The 19604-nt window shown below is 44.1% G+C and overlaps 1 protein-coding gene across 7 annotated transcripts in view; it reads right to left on the bottom strand.

The window, feature by feature from the left end:
• Positions 1-18173, bottom strand: part of igsf9bb (immunoglobulin superfamily, member 9Bb) — a 98949-nt gene extending 80776 nt beyond the window's left edge. For all 7 annotated transcript variants that reach the window (XM_086227224.1, XM_086227231.1, XM_086227226.1 and 4 more), the window contains exon 1: positions 17936-18173. In XM_086227224.1, the coding sequence (XP_086083350.1) occupies positions 17936-17999 (64 nt within the window). In that variant the 5' untranslated portion in view covers positions 18000-18173. The remainder of the gene's footprint in view (positions 1-17935) is intronic.
• Positions 18174-19604: the final 1431 nt, after the last annotated feature.

The following is a 19604-nucleotide window of genomic DNA, read 5'->3' as shown; positions in this document are numbered from 1 at the left end:
GGATAAGAGGTAGAAAATGGATGGATGGATAAAATACAGTTAAATACACACACCACAACACACATACTACACTACGCATTTCATATCACAGCAAGACCTACCAAGACACAATAAACTACAAATGGGTACAGCTTTGTTTTTCTTCTATTATTTAAAATTCTATGTTTGGACTTATTTCAATTTCTGTTGATAATATTTTCCAGAGTTTGTAGCCTTTAATGTAGATAGCATAGTTCAAGTTTTATTCTAAGATGTGTTATTCATCAGTCCCCGTTCATGGATCTTCTGGTCACTCTGTTACTGTCTAGTATTTGTATATATAGCTCATTAAATCATGTCAGCATTGTTATATATCGTGACAAAACACAGCTTGAGCCGTTAACACTTCATGTCAGCCAGAAATTGTTAGCTTATGTCACAACACATTAGCTTACACTATCGCTCGTTAGCATGGGCATGGGTTGTATGATGTAAGAAAGATAAAAATCAAATGTAAAAAATCATAATGTGAGAGGATAATAGCGACAAAATACGGCTCAGCTCATTAACCTCCTATATGTTCACGGCTGCTCATGAACTTATGCTACCACTTGTTAGCTTATGTTGCCAACAAGAGCAGATAAAACCCTTGATTTAGTAGTTGCAACGTCACTTAAACGCTTTGCCCCTTTCACACTGCACCAAAAACGCGGGTGAACAAGGGTGTTTGGGCACTCTGAAAGGGTGGACTCGGCATTTTGACCCGCGTCGACTAACTCGCCAAGCAACCCCGGTGTTTAGCAGCTCGCCTCGGCTCTGCTCGGCTCGCCTGCAGTGTGAAAAAGGTAACCCGCGTCGTCTCAGGTTTTTCACGCGACCTTCCTGCCGCAATCTGATTTTGTCACTGTGCCGCCTGTCAGGCTGTCATCGTAGAAGCTCCGGAAAAAATAAATACATAAATAAACACAATTGGTCTGCGCTGCGAGAGCTGCTCACTCATCTCTCAATAAAGTTTTGGCCTCTGCCGTAAAATCAGTCTTCCTGTTGATGTTCCCGAGACTCTATTTCACTCCTTTTTTTTCAAACAATTTACATGTTTGATCTTAGGTGATTTAATCTATGCTTGGGAACTCCCACCAACCGGGGAACCCAAATGTGAACTGCGCAAGCGCAATCGTGTTTATAAACAACTTGTATAGCGATCTTCACGTCTTTTCATCAATCATGGCAGCGCACTGGCAAGATCGTGACGTCCACGAGCTGCTCATCATCCGAGGTGAAGGGGAGATCCAGCGGCAGATTTCTGGAACCGTATGGGACTCTGTGATTTATGGGAACATCACCGGCATTTTGAGACACGGCGCACTTTTACCTGTGATGATGATGTTGCCAGTGTGATGACGTATGAGAGAGAAAAACACAGGCACGCAACCCTCACAGCGGGAGCTCAGACCCGCGTCTGCTGGAAGCTTGAATGCGCCCTAATGCCGAGCAAACGCGGGTCCAAAAACCCATGTTGACACGCGTTTTTCAGTGTGAAAAGGGCTATAAAATCTCAGAGAATGACAATGGCTGTGCTTCGATTTTGGCTCCACTCACAAATAAAAGGGTTGCTCTGAGAAAGTGAGGCCAAATATTTGGAGAATTTTCATATCGTTCCCAGTGATTATACAATTGTGTTTCTGCTCGATATGCCCATCCCTTACAAAGAGATTACCTTATAATAATGCAAATTTTAACTATTAGTCAAGTCTTGGGTGAGACCCCGCCTACCCACCCACTACCCCCCCGACACACACACAAGAACAAACACAACCACACGTGCATGCACAGTCCTGGCTTACCTCGATGTCTGCAGTATCAGTTCCTGCTCCCTTCAGAGGCTAAGGGAACCCCCGTGTAGCAATATAAACTATGCCACCACCAGCGTTACAGCACTGCCACATTTACTGAATGAATCCTGGATGCCATTTCTGTGCGATGTTGAGCTTCACGAGCCGCCTCCTCCCAAAGTGACAGTTTGTTATCTGTCAGACAACTTTTAAACACAGACGTCAGGGTCAGCCAGTTCTATAGCGGGGATGCTGTCAACAAAACGTGCACTTTTTGTTCAGCCATTCTGTCCCTTTCCGTGACCCACTTTGCCTGGGGTGGATGTTTATCATTTGTGTCCTGAAAACAACTGAATGACAAACAGATTGTGTAATAATCCCAACAATTCATTCCAAATAGCTGCTGATAGGGCGCGGTCCCATTTCTCCATCACTCAGTTATTGAGGCTGACAGCTCTAAATGGTGTCCCCTAGCCTCTGTGCCCTGTGGGTTTTACCCTGCGGCCTCCTCAGCCTCCTTTCCCCACTAGTTGTCTGACGGTTGAGATGTATTGCTTGTGACAGTCTTTGTGGCCGCTCAGTCAAGAAAAGGGTGAAACCAGGCAAAAGTCAAGCTGAAAGGGCCATATTTCATCATATCTCAGATCTCTCGCTGCTAAGATGTGTAAAGGAGAACATCAAATGGATGAGCGTCGGCCCGCGAACGGGAGTAAAATCTCCAAATAATCTGCTCGACAGACACAGGGAAAAGATTCAACGTGTTTACTCAAGGACACACAAAGTGAAATAAGTATCAATAAATGTAATTTTGTAAAAACACATTTCATCACCATATGCACTGAATTAAGACACAGATGAATATAATGAGTAACTGCAGATGGTGCATGTAGGAAGACCACCAAATGAGGAGGTGCCTGGTTTAATGAGTGGTCCATATATGCACACTACTGTACTTTTTTTCTTTCTTTGAATTTATTAAACTTCTCCTTATTTCAAGTCCCACATCCGCCACTTCTTTACCCTTTCATTTTGCCAGAGGTTTATAAAACTCCATTATTTGAGGGAAAAAAAAAATCAGTACAGGCAAGGATACTTTTTTTAAGGGGATTTTTTTTTTTTTTTTTTTTTACCTCAAGTGGTGCCTCAACTTTTGAACCTGTTGCAGGCTTCTACCAAAGAGTCTTACATTTTGCAGAGAGTCTGTGAGGAGGACAAAGAGGAGTTTTGAACCTCTTACCTCCTGCTGACTGGCTAGAATTCAAGTCATCTATCTGGGGAAGTGGTCGCTCAACAACTCCACACTTTTGAGTTCGGACAGGTTTATGAATCAGAGTGGCTAACTGTGACTGAAATGAAACCGGCGTTTGAGTGTGTAACGCTCCTCCTTTCCATCTCTGTAATTATTGAGAAATGCTTCCTGAGGCGTTGCATGCTCCTGCCTGGACGACACGTCTATGATCAGTTACAGTTCAATGCCGGGCTAAACACAAGGATATTTAGCTCTCTTCAGGTGTGCACAAAACCTTCTCACCCGCTGCGTCGCACCTTCCTTGCATTAATATCGATGTGCCTCCACCTGAGTGAATGTGCTTCACCCCACCCCACCCCGGAACCTTCTTGCTGTGAGGCAACAGCGCTAACCACTGCACCACTGTGCCGCCTGTCATCAGCTTAAACTGTTTTAAGTCCCATCATTATATCAAAATTAATAATCAGGCACACATCTGTAACAGAACCTTGTTATGTGGACTTGTCGGCCTTCTAATGAGGAAGGGGAACAGATTTTGTGATGGTGCCTTGATGTGCACAGGGTGGTCCAGCTATGGCATTAATATATTCTTTTTCATCAGCGTCTGCTGAGCAGTGGTAACTCAGTAAAGGTTATGATGATCTTTATTAGCTTGATATTAAAAATGATGAGCATTCACCTGAAATGAGGGTGAACTCTTAATAATTCTTAAACAAACAGCCTACAAATAGTGTTTACTCTTCTGTCTTCTCATGCTTTATGAATGCTTTTTCATAAGTTACTATTTCTCAGCAACAAAACACAAGTCGACTTGTGAGTATCAGCTTACAAGCAGTCAACAGCCCAAAGAACAAACAGGAAGTGTGAAATTATTGATGAATCGTACAGATGTTCAGAAATAAACAATTGAAGAACAAATCAGTGTGTGTGCACGCGTCCTGCACAAGGCTCAAAGTTCCAGCTAGGTCTCGTTTTACTACCATTATTTCAGTCTCCTGGGTTCGTCTCTGCTGCTACTTGGCAGATGTGAAGGCACCTGCCATGCAGCAACTGAATCAAACTCGAGGTGCCACCAAGATGTAGACTTGGAGGACTTCCAAAAAGCCCGAAACAGGATGTGAAAGAAAACTAATAGGAATAAATGCAGCGCATTATGGGCCGACTGCGGTGATGTAATGATGTACACACACATTTAGCATCTGCTCAGCTGTCACAATCCATTACAAGCTCACACATCTGCCTCACACACACACACACACACACACACAAAGATATATATCAATATCTATATATATATGATCTATATTCATCTATCGATAGATAGATAGATAGATAGATAGATAGATAGATAGATAGATAGATAGATAGATAGATAGATTGTTAAATATCTATCTATATCCTCTCGCCTGAAGGCTGCTGGGATAGGCTCCAGCTGACTTCGGTCTGACTTGGCTCATGGAAGATTCTGATTTAAATAGATTTTGTTGATTTAGTCAATAAATTAATAAATACCTTTCAAAAAGCTGAAATCGTCCTTGATCTGTGGCAGACTAAAGGAAGGAAATGCGTACTTCTGCCCTCCATGGGTTACACACAACTCTTCATTTACAAGCAAAATCTCAGCATGTGGTCTAGGGCATGATTAATTACTTATCTGTTCTTTTTTTCTAATTAATAACTAAAACCAATCTGTTATTTTGCCAACCAGTATATTTACATTCCAGTAGGGGGACACTATGAAGCCACAGCATTGGAAGACAGAGCATATAAGCACTGGCAATAAGGAGATAATTACCAAACACCAACTCCACCATCAACTGGGAGGGGCTCATTGCATCAAAATGGACTAAAAATAAAATACAAGAAAGTCCTGGCTGCAGATATATTGACTATAATCTACAGTGTTGTCACAAGGCTTCATGTGTCTGCATTGCTACTCAGATGTACAGTGACGATCCGACCTTTGGATGGAAAGCTTGAGAACAGTTCGTGTCAGCAATACATCCAGTAAGTTGCTACGTGACACTTGGGAACAAGCTTTAGGGGATAGTATAGGCTGCTCATCAGCCTCACTTTTGAGACTCATGGAAGAGAGACAGGGACGGAGACATAAAACATACAGGACATTCGGTAGCAGCCCCAGTGTCCACGATCCTTCGTGCTTTATTTGATACTACGAATAACAAATGCAAGGAAATCACACATTACTAGAGGGCACTCAGAGAGATCACATGCCTCCACCAAGGTGACCTCAGCCAAAGCAAATGTTGCTATTTCTCATGATCTTAAATGGATCAAACCCAAAATGTAATGGGTTCCTCCCTGGCTGATGCTACATCTCCTCACAGAGTTTAGTGACAACAAAACAGACTCCTTACATAATCTTGCTAACAGACAAGAGAAACAAACTCTTATCCTCCAACACTAACATGCCTCAGTGCATGCCAATTACGAGTTACATGAGGGTACACACAAATTATATACACACACACACACGTATGTATATATGTTTGTGTTTTTTTTTTTTAACCATATATAACACTTCACACTAACACTTCCCTTCCATGGAGGTGTCATGAACTCATTTTCATTTTTCATTTCAGAGGAAGAGATTTCCCACCAAACGACATCCCAGGATAAATTTTGACAAGCCAACTGATCGGTCAAGTCCCTTCCAACCACTCGTCTAGATGAAGTACCTGTGTTGGACCTATGGCAGCTGCAGCTAAAATTCCTGAAGTGACAGGGAACTCTAACCCATGGCGGCAAAGGGATGCTGGGGACATATCAGGGGCCAACATGGCTCTCTGTGTTAAGGGGAAGATGGATGTTTTGCAGTTGCTGGAGGGCAGTCAATCTGGCAGCGATCTAAGCAACTGAACACCTTGAACTTGTTGTGTTCCTCAAACCATTGCGGAACCATTTCTGCAGTGAGGCTTACAGAGACCACTGGCGTCAGGGATGCTGTTCCCATGAAGTGGCGTACTTGGTTTCGAACAATGTTTAGAGAGGTGGTGCATGTCAAAGTGATGCCCACAGGAATTGCAGGACCCAAGGTTTCCCAGTGGAACATTGGCCAAAGCATCAGACTGTCTTTGGAGGCTCACCTTCCTACTGCTATGCCCTTAAACCACACCCACACAGCCGGCCTTCCACATGCTGTAACATGAATAATAAGACCCCAGCACCATGTTCCACTGCTCCAGCGACCAGTTCTGATGTTCACATGTCCAATGTCCATTTTTGGGGTGGACAGGAGTCATCATGAGCATTCTGACTCTTATTCATTCAGAAGTGTTAGCATCAACTTGATAGCTTAGCACAATCTTTAATCATTTTTACCATTTTGAATGCTGAAATACGTCAATAAGTCCTGATGGCAAGTATAAGATATAAAATAAATGATTAAATTGTGAATATAGATATATATAAAAAGAAAAAAGTGAATGATTTATTCTGCTTTAGCCTGACATGCACATAGCCTTGACCTGTATCTAAAACAGCACATAATAATAATAGAACTTACTCAACATGGCAGAAGTCAAATCTGAAGGAAATACAAAAGTTTAATGTGGAACAAAAAAACAAACAAAAAAAAAACAGTGCAATGGGTCACTTTAAACAAGATTTGAATAAATGCGAAAATGTCTGATTCGTAGAGTTTCTGCTCCCTTTTAAAAGTTAATGAGTAGCACATCAGTTTTTGGTCTAACAGGCCACCATCGGCACAAACATAGGACTTCCGTGCAGGAGAGCCAAACACTAACCACTCAGGTAAAGTTACCTGCTGTAAGAGGCTGTGCTCGCCCCATAATATCTGGACTTCACGAATTAATAAAACAGGTACATGATGTAAAAATCAGGTGCGATTAAGAAAATAAAAAAATTCCATAATTTGAATGCCATTTCTCTTGAATGAATTTATGCTTGTTATTGTTCTAAAGGTTTGAGTTTTAAAATAAATAACAATACTGGTATTTGACTGTTTCCCTTTTTTCTTTTTTTTAGGAAAAGTTTCGTAATTCAAAAAGTACTGGTAAAAATGCAAAACTGTTGGTATTGTGACAACACGACGCTGGACATTATCATTCTGGAATTATGTCTGGACTCAAGGTTGTTGTGAATCACATAGTATCTGACAGAGCGGTGACAGGGCGTCACACATTAGAAGAACAGTGATCACTGCTTGACAAACCTGTCTGCTCTCCAAACTATGCTGTCACAACACTGTGACATTTGTAAAAGACTTGCCAGACCTGACACCTAAAATTCCATTCGTTGAATTCGGTGGATGAGATATAATCGTTTTCTTCCAAAAATAGAAGTCCCTGAGACACAAGTTGTCATCTTGTGATTTTTATCAGGCTTAATATCTGGCAAGCTAGCTTGCGTCTACTACAGCACTCCAGCAGTTTGCCTCTGATCCCGGGATTTTGTCAGGAACCACCAAAAACTATTGGTGAGGGCAAAATAAAGGCTAAAACCGTGCAGCGTGAACTTGGCATTCGAACAGTGCAGGCTATGGTGAAGTATCGTATGGCCTTATCCACTGAATGTTTAATATGTCTGGATAAGTCAGGGTAGAGGAAGCTGACTGTGCTGCATCAGTGGGCTCGGCTGTAAAATGAGACAGGAGAGAAAGACAGCCAAGTCAGGATGGTGGGTGGTGGTGGTGGGGGTAATGGCGTACAGTATTCAGAGACAGCACGCAGGACAGGACAGAGCTACCAAGATACAGGATATGTTATTGTCAAAAAACAGACAACGGCACGAAAAACATCTGCTAAATCACGCCAGTATGGGTATGGAACACGTATTCCAGCAATCCCACTTAATTAAGGACATTCACCCTTCATGTACTGTTAACTTCTAAACTTTTGCACTACTTGCTGAACTATATGCACGTCACATAATATAAGAGTAGAACTGCGTCCTCGGATACGATCAGGAGGCACAAAGTGTTACCTCTGTCTGGCAAAAGTATCAGGAGGACTAATGTCAGATTTATTACTGCCATTTGTTTGGTGTCATATTAGTGAAGTAACAGCGAGAGGACAGGACAAGCCTGCAGGGGCCCGCAAATGTAATGACTCAATTGATGCAAGATCTCAGCATTGATGGAGGTTGAACGGGCAGGACCAGATGACTTGAGTGCAGATTCTCGTCTCAACACTTCTTCTTTCCATGAGTGTTAATCATTGAGGTGTCCATACAACAAGTTGAGCCCAACTTGAATGCTCCAGAAGTCCTTCACAGTGGGATCACATGACCCTGTACTACTGTTTATCCATGTAAGAGAAGTTTATCATCTGCTAGACGTTGCAGGAAAAGAATTCATCCTCTCACAGTTTCAAACATAATCTAGTCACATCCAACATACCATCTTAGAAGAAGAAAACCTTAATGAAATCCACTGATAAAGAAATGGCATCAAATTTAAATAACAATAGGCTCTACACGCCAAAGCTTCAAGCTCAGGCCCAAATAATACAATTCATTTGATTAGTAGGCGTCTTGGTGAATAAGGTTACAGCTCGGTTCGCGATCTGCAGAAATAACTTTACCTGAGCAAAGAGGGAACACGACAAAGGTTTAGGGTGACTGACATTAATTAAAGATGTCACAAAAACAGTTACTTCAATGACAAGTTGATGCCACACTTTAGAAAATGTAATGGTTTTACTGACCTGAAAAACTGAAGTTACCGTACATGCTGGACATACAGATCATCCATGTCGACCAGAGTGTGAGTGCGTGTCTGGGTGACAGCAGGCTGTTTTGCTTGCAAACTGCTTTAAAAAAGCAGCCGACTGGTGTGAACTCAGTGGCTTTCACATGAATGTCAGTAAGACAAAAGAGAAGGTGACAGACCTCTGCAAGAGCCTGGGAACATCATCCAGAAATACTGAGAAGGTGGGACACTCCAAACACCAGGATAGCCACCTCAACTTGTCGAACAACCAGGTGTCCTGAAAAACTCTGTTCGTGTCTGATGAGACGGACTCCAGAGTACAGGGCCACATGAAAAGCACTCTTATGGCACTGTGATTGCATCAGCAGTCACGTAGGCAGTGGTCTGCTGGGGAGGTGGGAGCACAGAGAGGGACACATAAAGACTTAATCAAGAGGGCTAGCTCTGTCCTGGACTGCCCTCCAGGTTCTGTGGAGGAGGGAGGGTTGAGAGGCAGACGCTGGCCAGGCTACCATCCATCTTCCAACCCTCCCCCGGAAGAGACCGTGGGGATGCATCCACTGTGAAAGACAGAGAACTACTGCAGGCCCTTCATCCTGGCAGTATGCACACTTTTAAAAAGGAGCACAGTGTAACAGTCCTGCTGCTGTTGCTGCTTCACTCCACCTCCTGCCCCGGCACGGCCACAGCTCAGCCAAGATGCCAGGAAGCAGAGCTGCAGAGTGGCTGTGGAGCGAGAGGGGAGTCCGTTTCAGATGAAACAAAGCACTTGTCTTTATGTGAGCCAGGAGACAACTGGAAAGATAAGTGTCTTTATCTATGCTGAACCACACCAATGGACGCAAACATCCGGCTTTACAAGCTCCCTTCTCCTTTCAGGAGTGATTTATGAATGTAGTTACCCCGGAAGGCAATAAGAGATAAGCAACCACGTCCTTCCCACAAAGAATTAAGTGACAACCTCACGATGCACAGCTCTTGTAGCGACTAACTAATTCAGCTATTGTGTTGAATGTTTCTGGGCAATAAAACCATTCAAAGCTTATTAAAGCTACTAAAGAGGTCAATTTCCAAGTATAAAATGGAAACATTGCTCTCTGAAAACCTGAAGTAGCTGGAGGACGTCAATGCCTGTTAAGACACCGCCTGATAATAATCCTTTTAAACATGAATCAGGCGTCTCTTCAGGTTAACAGTGTCTGAATTAGTAACACGGTGACCTCAGAGCACCTGTGGTCCAATCAGTGACAGAGCTGCCATCAAAAGGAACACACCAAGCCTCTCCAGCTGACAATCTTTTCCATCAGTTCATCCAGGCATCCTCTCCTGACACACCCATTCACTCAACCAAGATGGAGGATGCAGAGAGCTTGGGTGCCTGACAGCAGTCCCCAGTCTCTGCTCCTTGGCCCAAATACCAAATTGATTGACATGTTAAGGTTGGTGACTTTTATGAAGTGTGCCATTTGCCCTGAGCAACAGGGGTGCTACTTTTCATTAAGCTCAGTGGGAGTGAGAGCTTCCCCGCTACACGCAGCTCAAACACTTCCAGGCAGATTATACGGCACAGGCATACCTGGATTATTTTCACTGCTTCTATTTTCTTTTGACTCACACTCTACCATGACAAATGATACTTATGGCAAACAAACAAAAAACCTTTTAAAAGAAAATTTAGAAAAACTGTAAAAAAACAAAAACTGGTACTGTATTTGGGGAAACTGAAAGGTTGATTGTCAAAAAAGATGCAACGGTTTCAGTCGAGTGAGCTAAAAAACCAATAATGCAGTTATTTTGGAGTTGTAAGCCAGCACTTCCATTACAGTTCAGGCTCCATTCCACAATCAAACCAATTCTTCCTGAAGTAGCTAATTACAGTTACACAGTTATAAGTCGGTTAACCGGTATTGTAGAAGCTGTACCCACTAAAAATATATCTATGTATTTTTTCAAATCAATTGCTTCATTTTGTATGCAAATAACAGCACAAGCAACAAGACAACACAGATTCACACACATCATTAAACACCTGCAGCTGCTGTGAAACATGAACTTTAAACCTTAAGTGTCTTTACCAGCACCAAAGCCCAGATGTCTCATGTAGGAAAATACTTCATGATTATCCAGCTGAATAGGAAACAGTAAATAGTGAACAGTAAATTATATGAACTGATTGATATGCAGCTTTTGTGCACCAACCACGGCACACACTTTGAACCATTTAGTTTTAAGCACCACAAAATCGGTGAACGGTTGGTAGCACGGTGAACTGGTAAATGTGGACATCCCTAACCTCAACCCAGGTTTCATCTTGCTACCTAATTTCATCCAAAATCCGTCTTCAACTGTTTTAGCAATCATGAGCTGTCCAAATTTCCCACCATTTGTTTAACTGAAGATATACTAAGGTAAATGAGCTGAAAGGTTGAATACCAAATATACATTCACTTAATTAAATTTAAATGAATCTTTATATATTTTTCAAAGTCAATTTGAACTAAATCCCTAACAGTAAATTGAAAGCAATTTTTAAGTTAATTTCCAGGACTTGTCCAAAACTTCCTGGCTTTATTATTCCAAATATATCCCGATCTGGAAAGAGCTATGAAATTCCATGAGTTTTTCCAAATTTTACATGACCATATAAACATTGAAATAGGAGTTACAGGGAAAAAAATAAAATCTGTCAGCAGGTGAGACTCGGCCCATTTTCATTCTGACACGGTGTCATGTAACCATTACCAACCGCAATCCATGACGGGTCAGATTAGAGCATTTCTAGTGAAAACCAAATGTCTTTGGAGCCCCACAGAATACTCAGCAACGGTCCTCCCTGCAGAGAATGCTGAACACCCACACGCTTTGTTTTTGCCATGCAGTCCCCCACTTATGGCGAGAATGCTCATTAAGTGATCATATTAGAAATCATCAAAACACAAAAATATAACAGGGATACAAGGACAGTTGCATGGAAGAAAATTAATGAGTGCTACTTGCCAAGATTAACACACATACTTCAACCAAAAAAGCACAAACATACATAAGCTGCAACTTGTGAGACAGTCACAAAAGTACAAACGTCAGTTGCCTTGGAGCTCCAGAGAGTCTCATTTCATTCAAATCAACATGAAGCCTTTAAGATTTCACCCTGATGGATCAGCTTGTTAACTGTCACGGCCCCGGTACGTCTGGATGCAGCCGAAACACATTCACCATCCAATCACTCAGAAACATACACAAACACACACACACACACACACACACACACACACACACACACACACACAACACTTTTGCTATCTTTTCAGAGGATCAACACGGATAATCAAGCACACAACAGGTTGTCACATGTCCCTGTAACAGTTCTGCCAAACGTGTTGTGGATTCTTGAGAGCAGAGGAAACACTTGGAGTGCACATAATTAAATTAACAGACATGGAAAACTAGAAATTTCCACTTAAGTCTTGAATATCAGAAAGCTCCAGTGAACTTGCTGAGCTACTCCACAGACAACTACACTCTTACCAACTACGGGTGATTTCAGAGCTAACTCGGAGCAATTAAGAGCCTAGAGCTGGTCCACAGTTCCACAACCAGGAAGAAAACCCCACTGCTCCTCCTGGATCCAGGATTTGACTATCTGATGCACCCTCCTCTCCACAATCCACAAATAGACCTAACCAGGTTGGATGAGGAGTGTGATCCCACGATAGCTGGAATAAACCCTCCGGTCCGCCTTCTTATAAAGGGGAACCACCACCCCGGTCTGCCAATCCAGAGGCACCACCCCCGATGTCCATGCAGTGCTGCATCCAGGGCCTTGAGGAACTCCAGGTAGATTTCATCCACCCCCGGGACCCTACCACCGAGCAGCTTTTTGACCAACCCAGCAACCACAGCCGGAGAGATTTTGAGAGCCCACCATAGAGTTCCCAGGCACTGGTTACTCATTGGAAGATGTGTTGATGGGATTGAAGAGGTCTTCGAAGTATTCCCTCCACTGGTCCACAACATCCCGAGTCGAAGTTAGCAGCACACTTCCAACACCATACACTGTGTTGACAGCGCACCGCTTTCCCATCCTGAGACGGCAGATGGTGGTTCAGAATCTCTTCGAAGCTGTCCAGAAGTCATTCTTGGCCTTGCCGAACTCCTCCCATGTCTGAGTTTTTGCCTCAGCCACCGCCAAAGCCAGGCATCACTTGGCTGGCCGGTACCTGCCGGCTGTCTCTTGAGTCCCATGGGCCAAAAAGGCCCCAGAGGACTCTTCTTCAACTTGACGGCATCCCTCACCGCCAGTGCCCACCAACAGGTTCTGGGATTACCACCATGACAGGCACCAACCACTTCATGGCCACAGCTAAGATCGGCGGCCTTGACAATGGAGGCATGGAACATGGCCCATTCCCTCCCTCACAACATGTTCAAAACTCTCCTGGAGGTGGGAGTTGAAACTCCTTCTCACGGGAGACTCTGCCAGAAATTCCCAGCAGACCCTCACAATGCGCTTGGGCCTGTCAGGTCCAGCCAGTGTCCTCCCCAACCATCAGAGCCAACTGACCACCAGGTGGTGATCGGTTAACAGCTCCGCCCCTCTCTTCACCTGAGTGTCCGAGACATATGATTGCAAGTCCGACGACACGACCACAAAGTCAATCATCAAACCAAGGCCCAGGGTGTCCTGGTGCCAAGTGCACATCTGGACACCCTGGACAATGGACAATCTGTGAAGAGCACAGAAGTCCAATAACAAAGCACCGCTCGGGTTCAGATCAGGGGGGCCACACACCTCTCCAAGTCTAAATGTCATGGCCAACATGAGCATTGAAGTCCTCCAGCAGAACAAGGGAATCCCCAGAGGGGGCATCACCAGAACTCCCTTTAGAGAATCCAAAATGGGGGTGCTCTGAACTGCTATTTGGAGCATAAGCGCAAACAGTCAGGACCCGTCCCCCCACCAAAAGGCGGAGGCTACCCTCTCATCCACCGGGTTAAACTCCAACGTACAGGCACTGAGCCAAGGGGCAACAAGTATTGCTATCCCTGCCTGTCTGCTCTCACTGCCGGCAATGCCAGAGTGGAACAGAATGCAACCCCTCTCGAGCACACCAGTTCCGGAGCCCTTGCCATGCAGTGAGGTGAGTCCGACTATATCTAGCCGGAACTTCTCAACCTAATACACCAGCTCAGGCTCCTTCACCACTTGAGAGGTGACATTCCACATACCCAGAGCCAGCATCTGCAGCCAAGGATTGGACTGCCAAGGACTCTGCTCTCAGCTGCCACCCATCTTGCATAGTATCTGACCCTTCCCATCAGTGGTGAGCCCATTTGAGGGGGGATCCACATTGCCTCTTCAGGCTGTGCCCAGCCGGGCCCCATGGGTGCAGGCCACTAAGCGCTCATGCCCTTCCCCCAGGCCTGGCTCCAGAGGAGGCCCTGGTGACCCACATCCTGGCGAGGGAAAACTTGGATCCAGTTGAATTTCCTCATTGGGATCCTTTGAGCTACTCTTTGTCTGGTCCCTTCCCTAGGACCTGTTTGTCTTGGGTGACCCTACCAGGGGCATAACAGCCCCCAACAACTTAGCTCCTAGGATTCCGAAATTCTTTAGTTCCCCTGGGAAACAACACACAGATACCTTCTGTTCAGTGGGTGGACCATCCCAGGCCGTCTATCTTTCTGAGTATATCTTCACCATGTCTCATTCCAAGGAGCCTATTATGATGTACGATTTGTTTATGTCTCCTGGTGGTCTTGTGATACAGCATGACACTCTCAAACGTATCTGGAATTGTGTGTTATTGCTGTTTTATTGGGCTTTGGCAGCTTTCAGTTGTGTCTTTGTCTTTTCTTTTTTTACTTACTTTTCATAGTTTCTTCTGTGTCGTCATAGGTGTTGATAAAGATTAGACATGTTGCTGCAGGACATGGTGACTTTAACTCTGCAAGTTTAACACAGCAACCTTACCATATAAATATTGCCATATAGCTGTTGAGGTTATTTTCTCTGCCACCAGTTCAGCATCAGCTTGCTCGTTATGCCACTGGTCATTAGCATCCATGTTGTCACTCTGTGGCAGTCATATGACCACACACACGTTACACACACCTGGTCAGCATAACGCTAGTGCTAACATAAGAGTGGATCATGCTGGCACTCATCACAGCCCAGGACTTCATGTGTGAGGTGTGTATGTGCTTGGATTTTGTGCATGCGTCCCTAAAATTTGGCACAAACATCCACTCTGACTCAAAAATGAACTGGGAACATTTTGGTTGTCAAAGAAGACAAAGACATACAAATGAAATACCATATAACTGAATGAGACACACTGACAGATTTGTGCTTTTTAAGTGTGTACCATGTGACTGTCAGGCTGTTTTTCACAATAATTGGTGGATGAGTGGAGAAAAGGAGGAGGAGGAGGAGCCCATTATATTTTAGAGCTGATCTAAATTACAGCACGGACACACTGATCATTTCTCTCTTTTGTTAACATTGTGAGAGACGGCCTTTAAATGGCGGCTGGTGTGTGACATCAGAGAGGGAGAATTGTTCTCAAACATTTCTTAGTGGATTGTCCTTCGTGGCATCAATTTTCACTCTTCACACAGAATTTCTTCACATTTGAATGAACATCAGCCAACAGATTATCGGTTAACTGTCCAGAAATGTCCAATCTCTGCATCTCTACTGAAAGCCTGTGTTCTTTTATCCCCTGTCTTCTTGTCCACGAGCCTCTCGACATGTTGTGCCATATGCATTTATCGAGCAAGTGAGTGGCATTTATCTCACAGCTTAGTCATAATTAGTGCAACTTAGTCTGGGGCAGACAGCATGTTAGTGGGCATATGTTCAGATCCTGGGTAAAGACACTGCCCACTGAGGCTATGTGTGTGTGTGTGTGTGTGTGTGTGTGTGCGTGTATGTGTGTGTGTGTGTAGGGGGGGGGGTATTCTTGTACTTGCTACATATTGAGGTGGGTGGAGGTAACAAGCATGTATGGCAGCAGGCAGTTGCTGTGGAGCATGCCCCAATGCCCCAAGCCTCCATTGACACAACCCACCATCTTCCTTTCCCCTTTCCTAGCTATGCCGACAAGAGGAGAGGAGAGGATAGGAGAGAAGAGAAGGCCTGGCTGAGGTCCAGGGTTATCAGCAGCAAGGTATTAGCAGGCTGCCAGCCTGAGACAGCAGCAGCACTCAGCCAGAAGGATGCTGCAGCTTCTCCTGGCTAGTGTATTCCTCTGTGTGTGTGTGTGTGTGTGTGTGTGTGTGTGTGTGTGTGTGTGTGTGTGTGTGTGTGTGTGTGTGTGTTTGTATGCATGGATGCTGCAGCGTCATCCACATGTTAACCCAACCGGTTAGACTGACACCAACACAAGCAAGCCTCTGCCATCCAGAAGTTAGTGCTTGTCTTTGCCAAGTTTCCCGCCGTCCCACCCACGGAAGAGACAAGGGAAGCCGCTTAAAAACATCTCCTTAAGCCCCCTTCTCTTGGCAAACCATGTGTATCCTCTTTAAAGAAGATGTTATATAACTGTTTGCCTTGTAGCCAGCCGAGCCCGGTCGCGTGCAAAACACATGTCAACCAAATTAAATAAACAAATAAATACACTTAAACACACACTGACTTGCTGCCCTTATCGAGCGCTGCCATCTTCATTATCTAATCAGTGATGCTGGAGCACAAACTCTCCATTTCTCCTCTTTTGAAAATGTGTAGAGGAAAGGGAAAGTAAAAGGGACTATCGCCCTCCCCACACACACACCCACATGCACATATAGTAAGACACCGTCAACAGGTGTATTTTTCTGCCCAACAGAACAATAAAAATAAACAAAAACAAGAAACAATAAAATATATTCCCTCATTTCTGAGCTGACTATGCAAAAACAAGCAAACAAATAATACTACCACGTACACCTCAAGGCTTTACTGTCTTCATAGTTCAGGAGTGCAGACACATTTTGGCTCTCTCGCACACACACAAATACACACATACACATCTATGAAATGGGTAAAAAAAGTTTTCAAAGTTGTAACTCTAATTATTATATTTTTCCTTTCCAGTTGAATCATCTGATAGTCAAATGATGGTGAAATCTGTATGAAATAAAGGCGTTACGCAGCCCAGAAATGCTAAAATTGAATGGTCGGCACTGAAATACTTCCTGCTATTCAGTGAAAATAATTGGATTCTTTCCAAATAAGAGTCCGATTCTGGATATTGGTATTTTCCCCCAACTATTAATATTAGTGGGTAAACATCTATTTTGTCACAAGGTGGCGATGACAACCGCAGTGTGTCACTCAACTCAGATGAAGAGGTTTTTTTCATCACTCCTCTACAGGCAGGGTCAGAGGTCAGGGGTGACTGCAGGTGGCTGGGTTCGATCTTTTTCGCCCTAAAGCTGTAGAAGTGGGCTGTTAGCTCGTCTAAAAGATCTAAATCTTGCATGAAGTTCTTAAAGGAGAAAAAAAGTTTCCCCAGCAGCAGGAGTGACTCGTGAGCAGCTGGGACGAGCAGAGCTCGCTTACATAGCGCTCTCTCTAGCGGACGGGGCCGGTAAAACCTCAGCAGGGACCGCTCCCTTAGAAGAGGTTAATCCACTCATAGCATTTTAATGACATCCACACCAGCGCACCGTACTAATCACATTTGCTCTCACATTTCCAGAAACGCTGGCAGCCGGTGTGCAGCTCGGGGACGCCGGCTGCTGCAGTCCGGCGGCTCCCTGCAGAATGCCTCCGGCAAAGCAAACTCACTCATCTTGAGGAATATGTCACCATAAATATACTGCAAATTAAATCATTCTGAAACCGAACACGTTTCGGGAGTCACAGTGATATTTATTTGCAAAAAACACTCAGTTCCTCAGTGTTTGACAGGCGGAATAAACACGAAATTCTCTTTCTAGCAGATTTAGCCAACGGAGTCCCGTCTCTCCTCCGGAGGCTAATGATGCTCTGCACTCGGTGAACCGAGTCTGTCCCCCTGAGCCGGTCCCTTCTACTCAGGTGATGAACACACGTATGAACTTCATGTGTGATTTTTTTTTAAACCAAAAACAACATATTCAAAGTTATTTTAGAGACTGACGCGGGGAAAAAAACACAGGTGAAATAAAACTTGAGCAGAAGTCACCGGTAGGTAGAGATACTGCGCTTGGACTCACCTTGAGCGGCCGTTCCTCGGGTGCTGAATACACTTGCTATCAAAGTGGCCACATACCAAATCATAGTACTATTCCCGACCTGAAATAAACCTCATCATATCTCAAAGTGCCCCTTTCGGTGAAGCTCTCATCGCCGGGCGGCCCAGAACAGACTGAATGAGGCCGGTATCCACTTTTCCATCGGCGCTTTCCCCTCTCTCTTCCCCTCTCCTCCGCTCTCCTCTCGCATCCTGAGACGGATCACCTGCGCCAATGGGACGACAGCTAACTAGCGACGCTGGGAAACCAAGTCCAAACCTTTGGATTCGCTCTGCCCCGCCCCTAAGCTGCTTCCATTGGGGGAAATGAGAGAAGTCCGGCGGCTGATTGGTTACTTTTACTGCCAGTTCCTGCCAGGAGTGACGCGTCCAGAGAATATGGTCATACTCGGAGATTCAATGCTTTACTTCAAACTTACACATTACCTGTCCTTACTGACGTCAATAGATATTAGAAAAGAACATTACTTTTTTTAGTTTAAGGTTTAAAGACACGGTAGCACTGTTTTACGAGGGAAAACACTGAAGATAATATATCAAAACCAAGCCTCAGACGGTTAAAACGCTATAAACACCTTCACAATGCCAGTTTTAATGACTGAACTTATTGTTCACACCACAGATTTTTGGCGATAATACTATAATATCAATCCTTCTGTGTGTTTAAAAAGTGTAATACAACAATGTATGAAAGTAAGTTTAAAACGAAAATTTTATTTTCCGTGGATAAACAGTCGGTGGTACAATGAAAGCGCAACTCCAGATCTTGTAGCAGGACGCGAACGCAGCACCAGAGGAAGCCGTTTCAAGGTGGGTTGGCGTGTGGAGCCGTAGCGGAGCTGCAGTATCATCCTGCGCAGTGAGAGGAGAGGAATCCTCTCGCCTGTGCATCTTGAGGTCGCAGCCATCCACATATTTGAATATGTGTTTCTTGTTTCTGTCGGGGGGTGGGGGGTGGGGTGGTGAGAAATGTATAATTGAAATGTTTTTCTTTGTATTATTAAAGACTTGAAGGCTACTGTGAATTAAATGACTGACAAACAAATTTCAGTGCTTGCCTAACATAACTTAAAAGGAATTCTGTGCGATTCGTGTTGATTTATTTTAAAAGCGGCGAGTCAGTAATCGAAGCCAGCTCGACTACACGACACACAGATCGTTTATAAATTAAACTGACTCAGACTGTGTGACTGTCATGGCTCATCAGAGCCCACTCTCCCAGCCTGCAGCAGGTCTCCTCTGTGGGAGATCTGGTCTCATGGCAGCGCCGCTTTAAGGACAGGGAATGCACGCAAAAATGATTAAAAAAAATTCATGAATCGATAAAGGCTTGAAGACATGAAAGCAATATTGTTGATATGTATGTCATTACCTTGTTCACGTTTTGACATATGTCCACATACCCATCCTCTTCACGTTTCCAAAAACACTCTGATTATTACTTACTCAGAAAGATAATTATAAGAAACAAAATCTTCCTCATTAAATATTACAGTATACATTAAAATACTTGACTTTTTTTCATTACACATTGAACTGCTGGACACAAAATGCATGAACTCCAACCCGTCAGGTTCCCTGTGTGCTTGTAGAAAGGTGGTCCTGGAGGCAGGCAGAACAGATGTGACTTC

This window comes from Aulostomus chinensis, chromosome 15 (genome assembly GCF_037954235.1).
Source record: "Aulostomus chinensis isolate RoL2024-O1b breed Wild chromosome 15, RoL_Achi_v1.0, whole genome shotgun sequence".
Lineage (NCBI taxonomy): Eukaryota > Metazoa > Chordata > Actinopteri > Syngnathiformes > Aulostomidae > Aulostomus > Aulostomus chinensis.
This window is presented reverse-complemented; position numbering and strand designations above follow the sequence as displayed.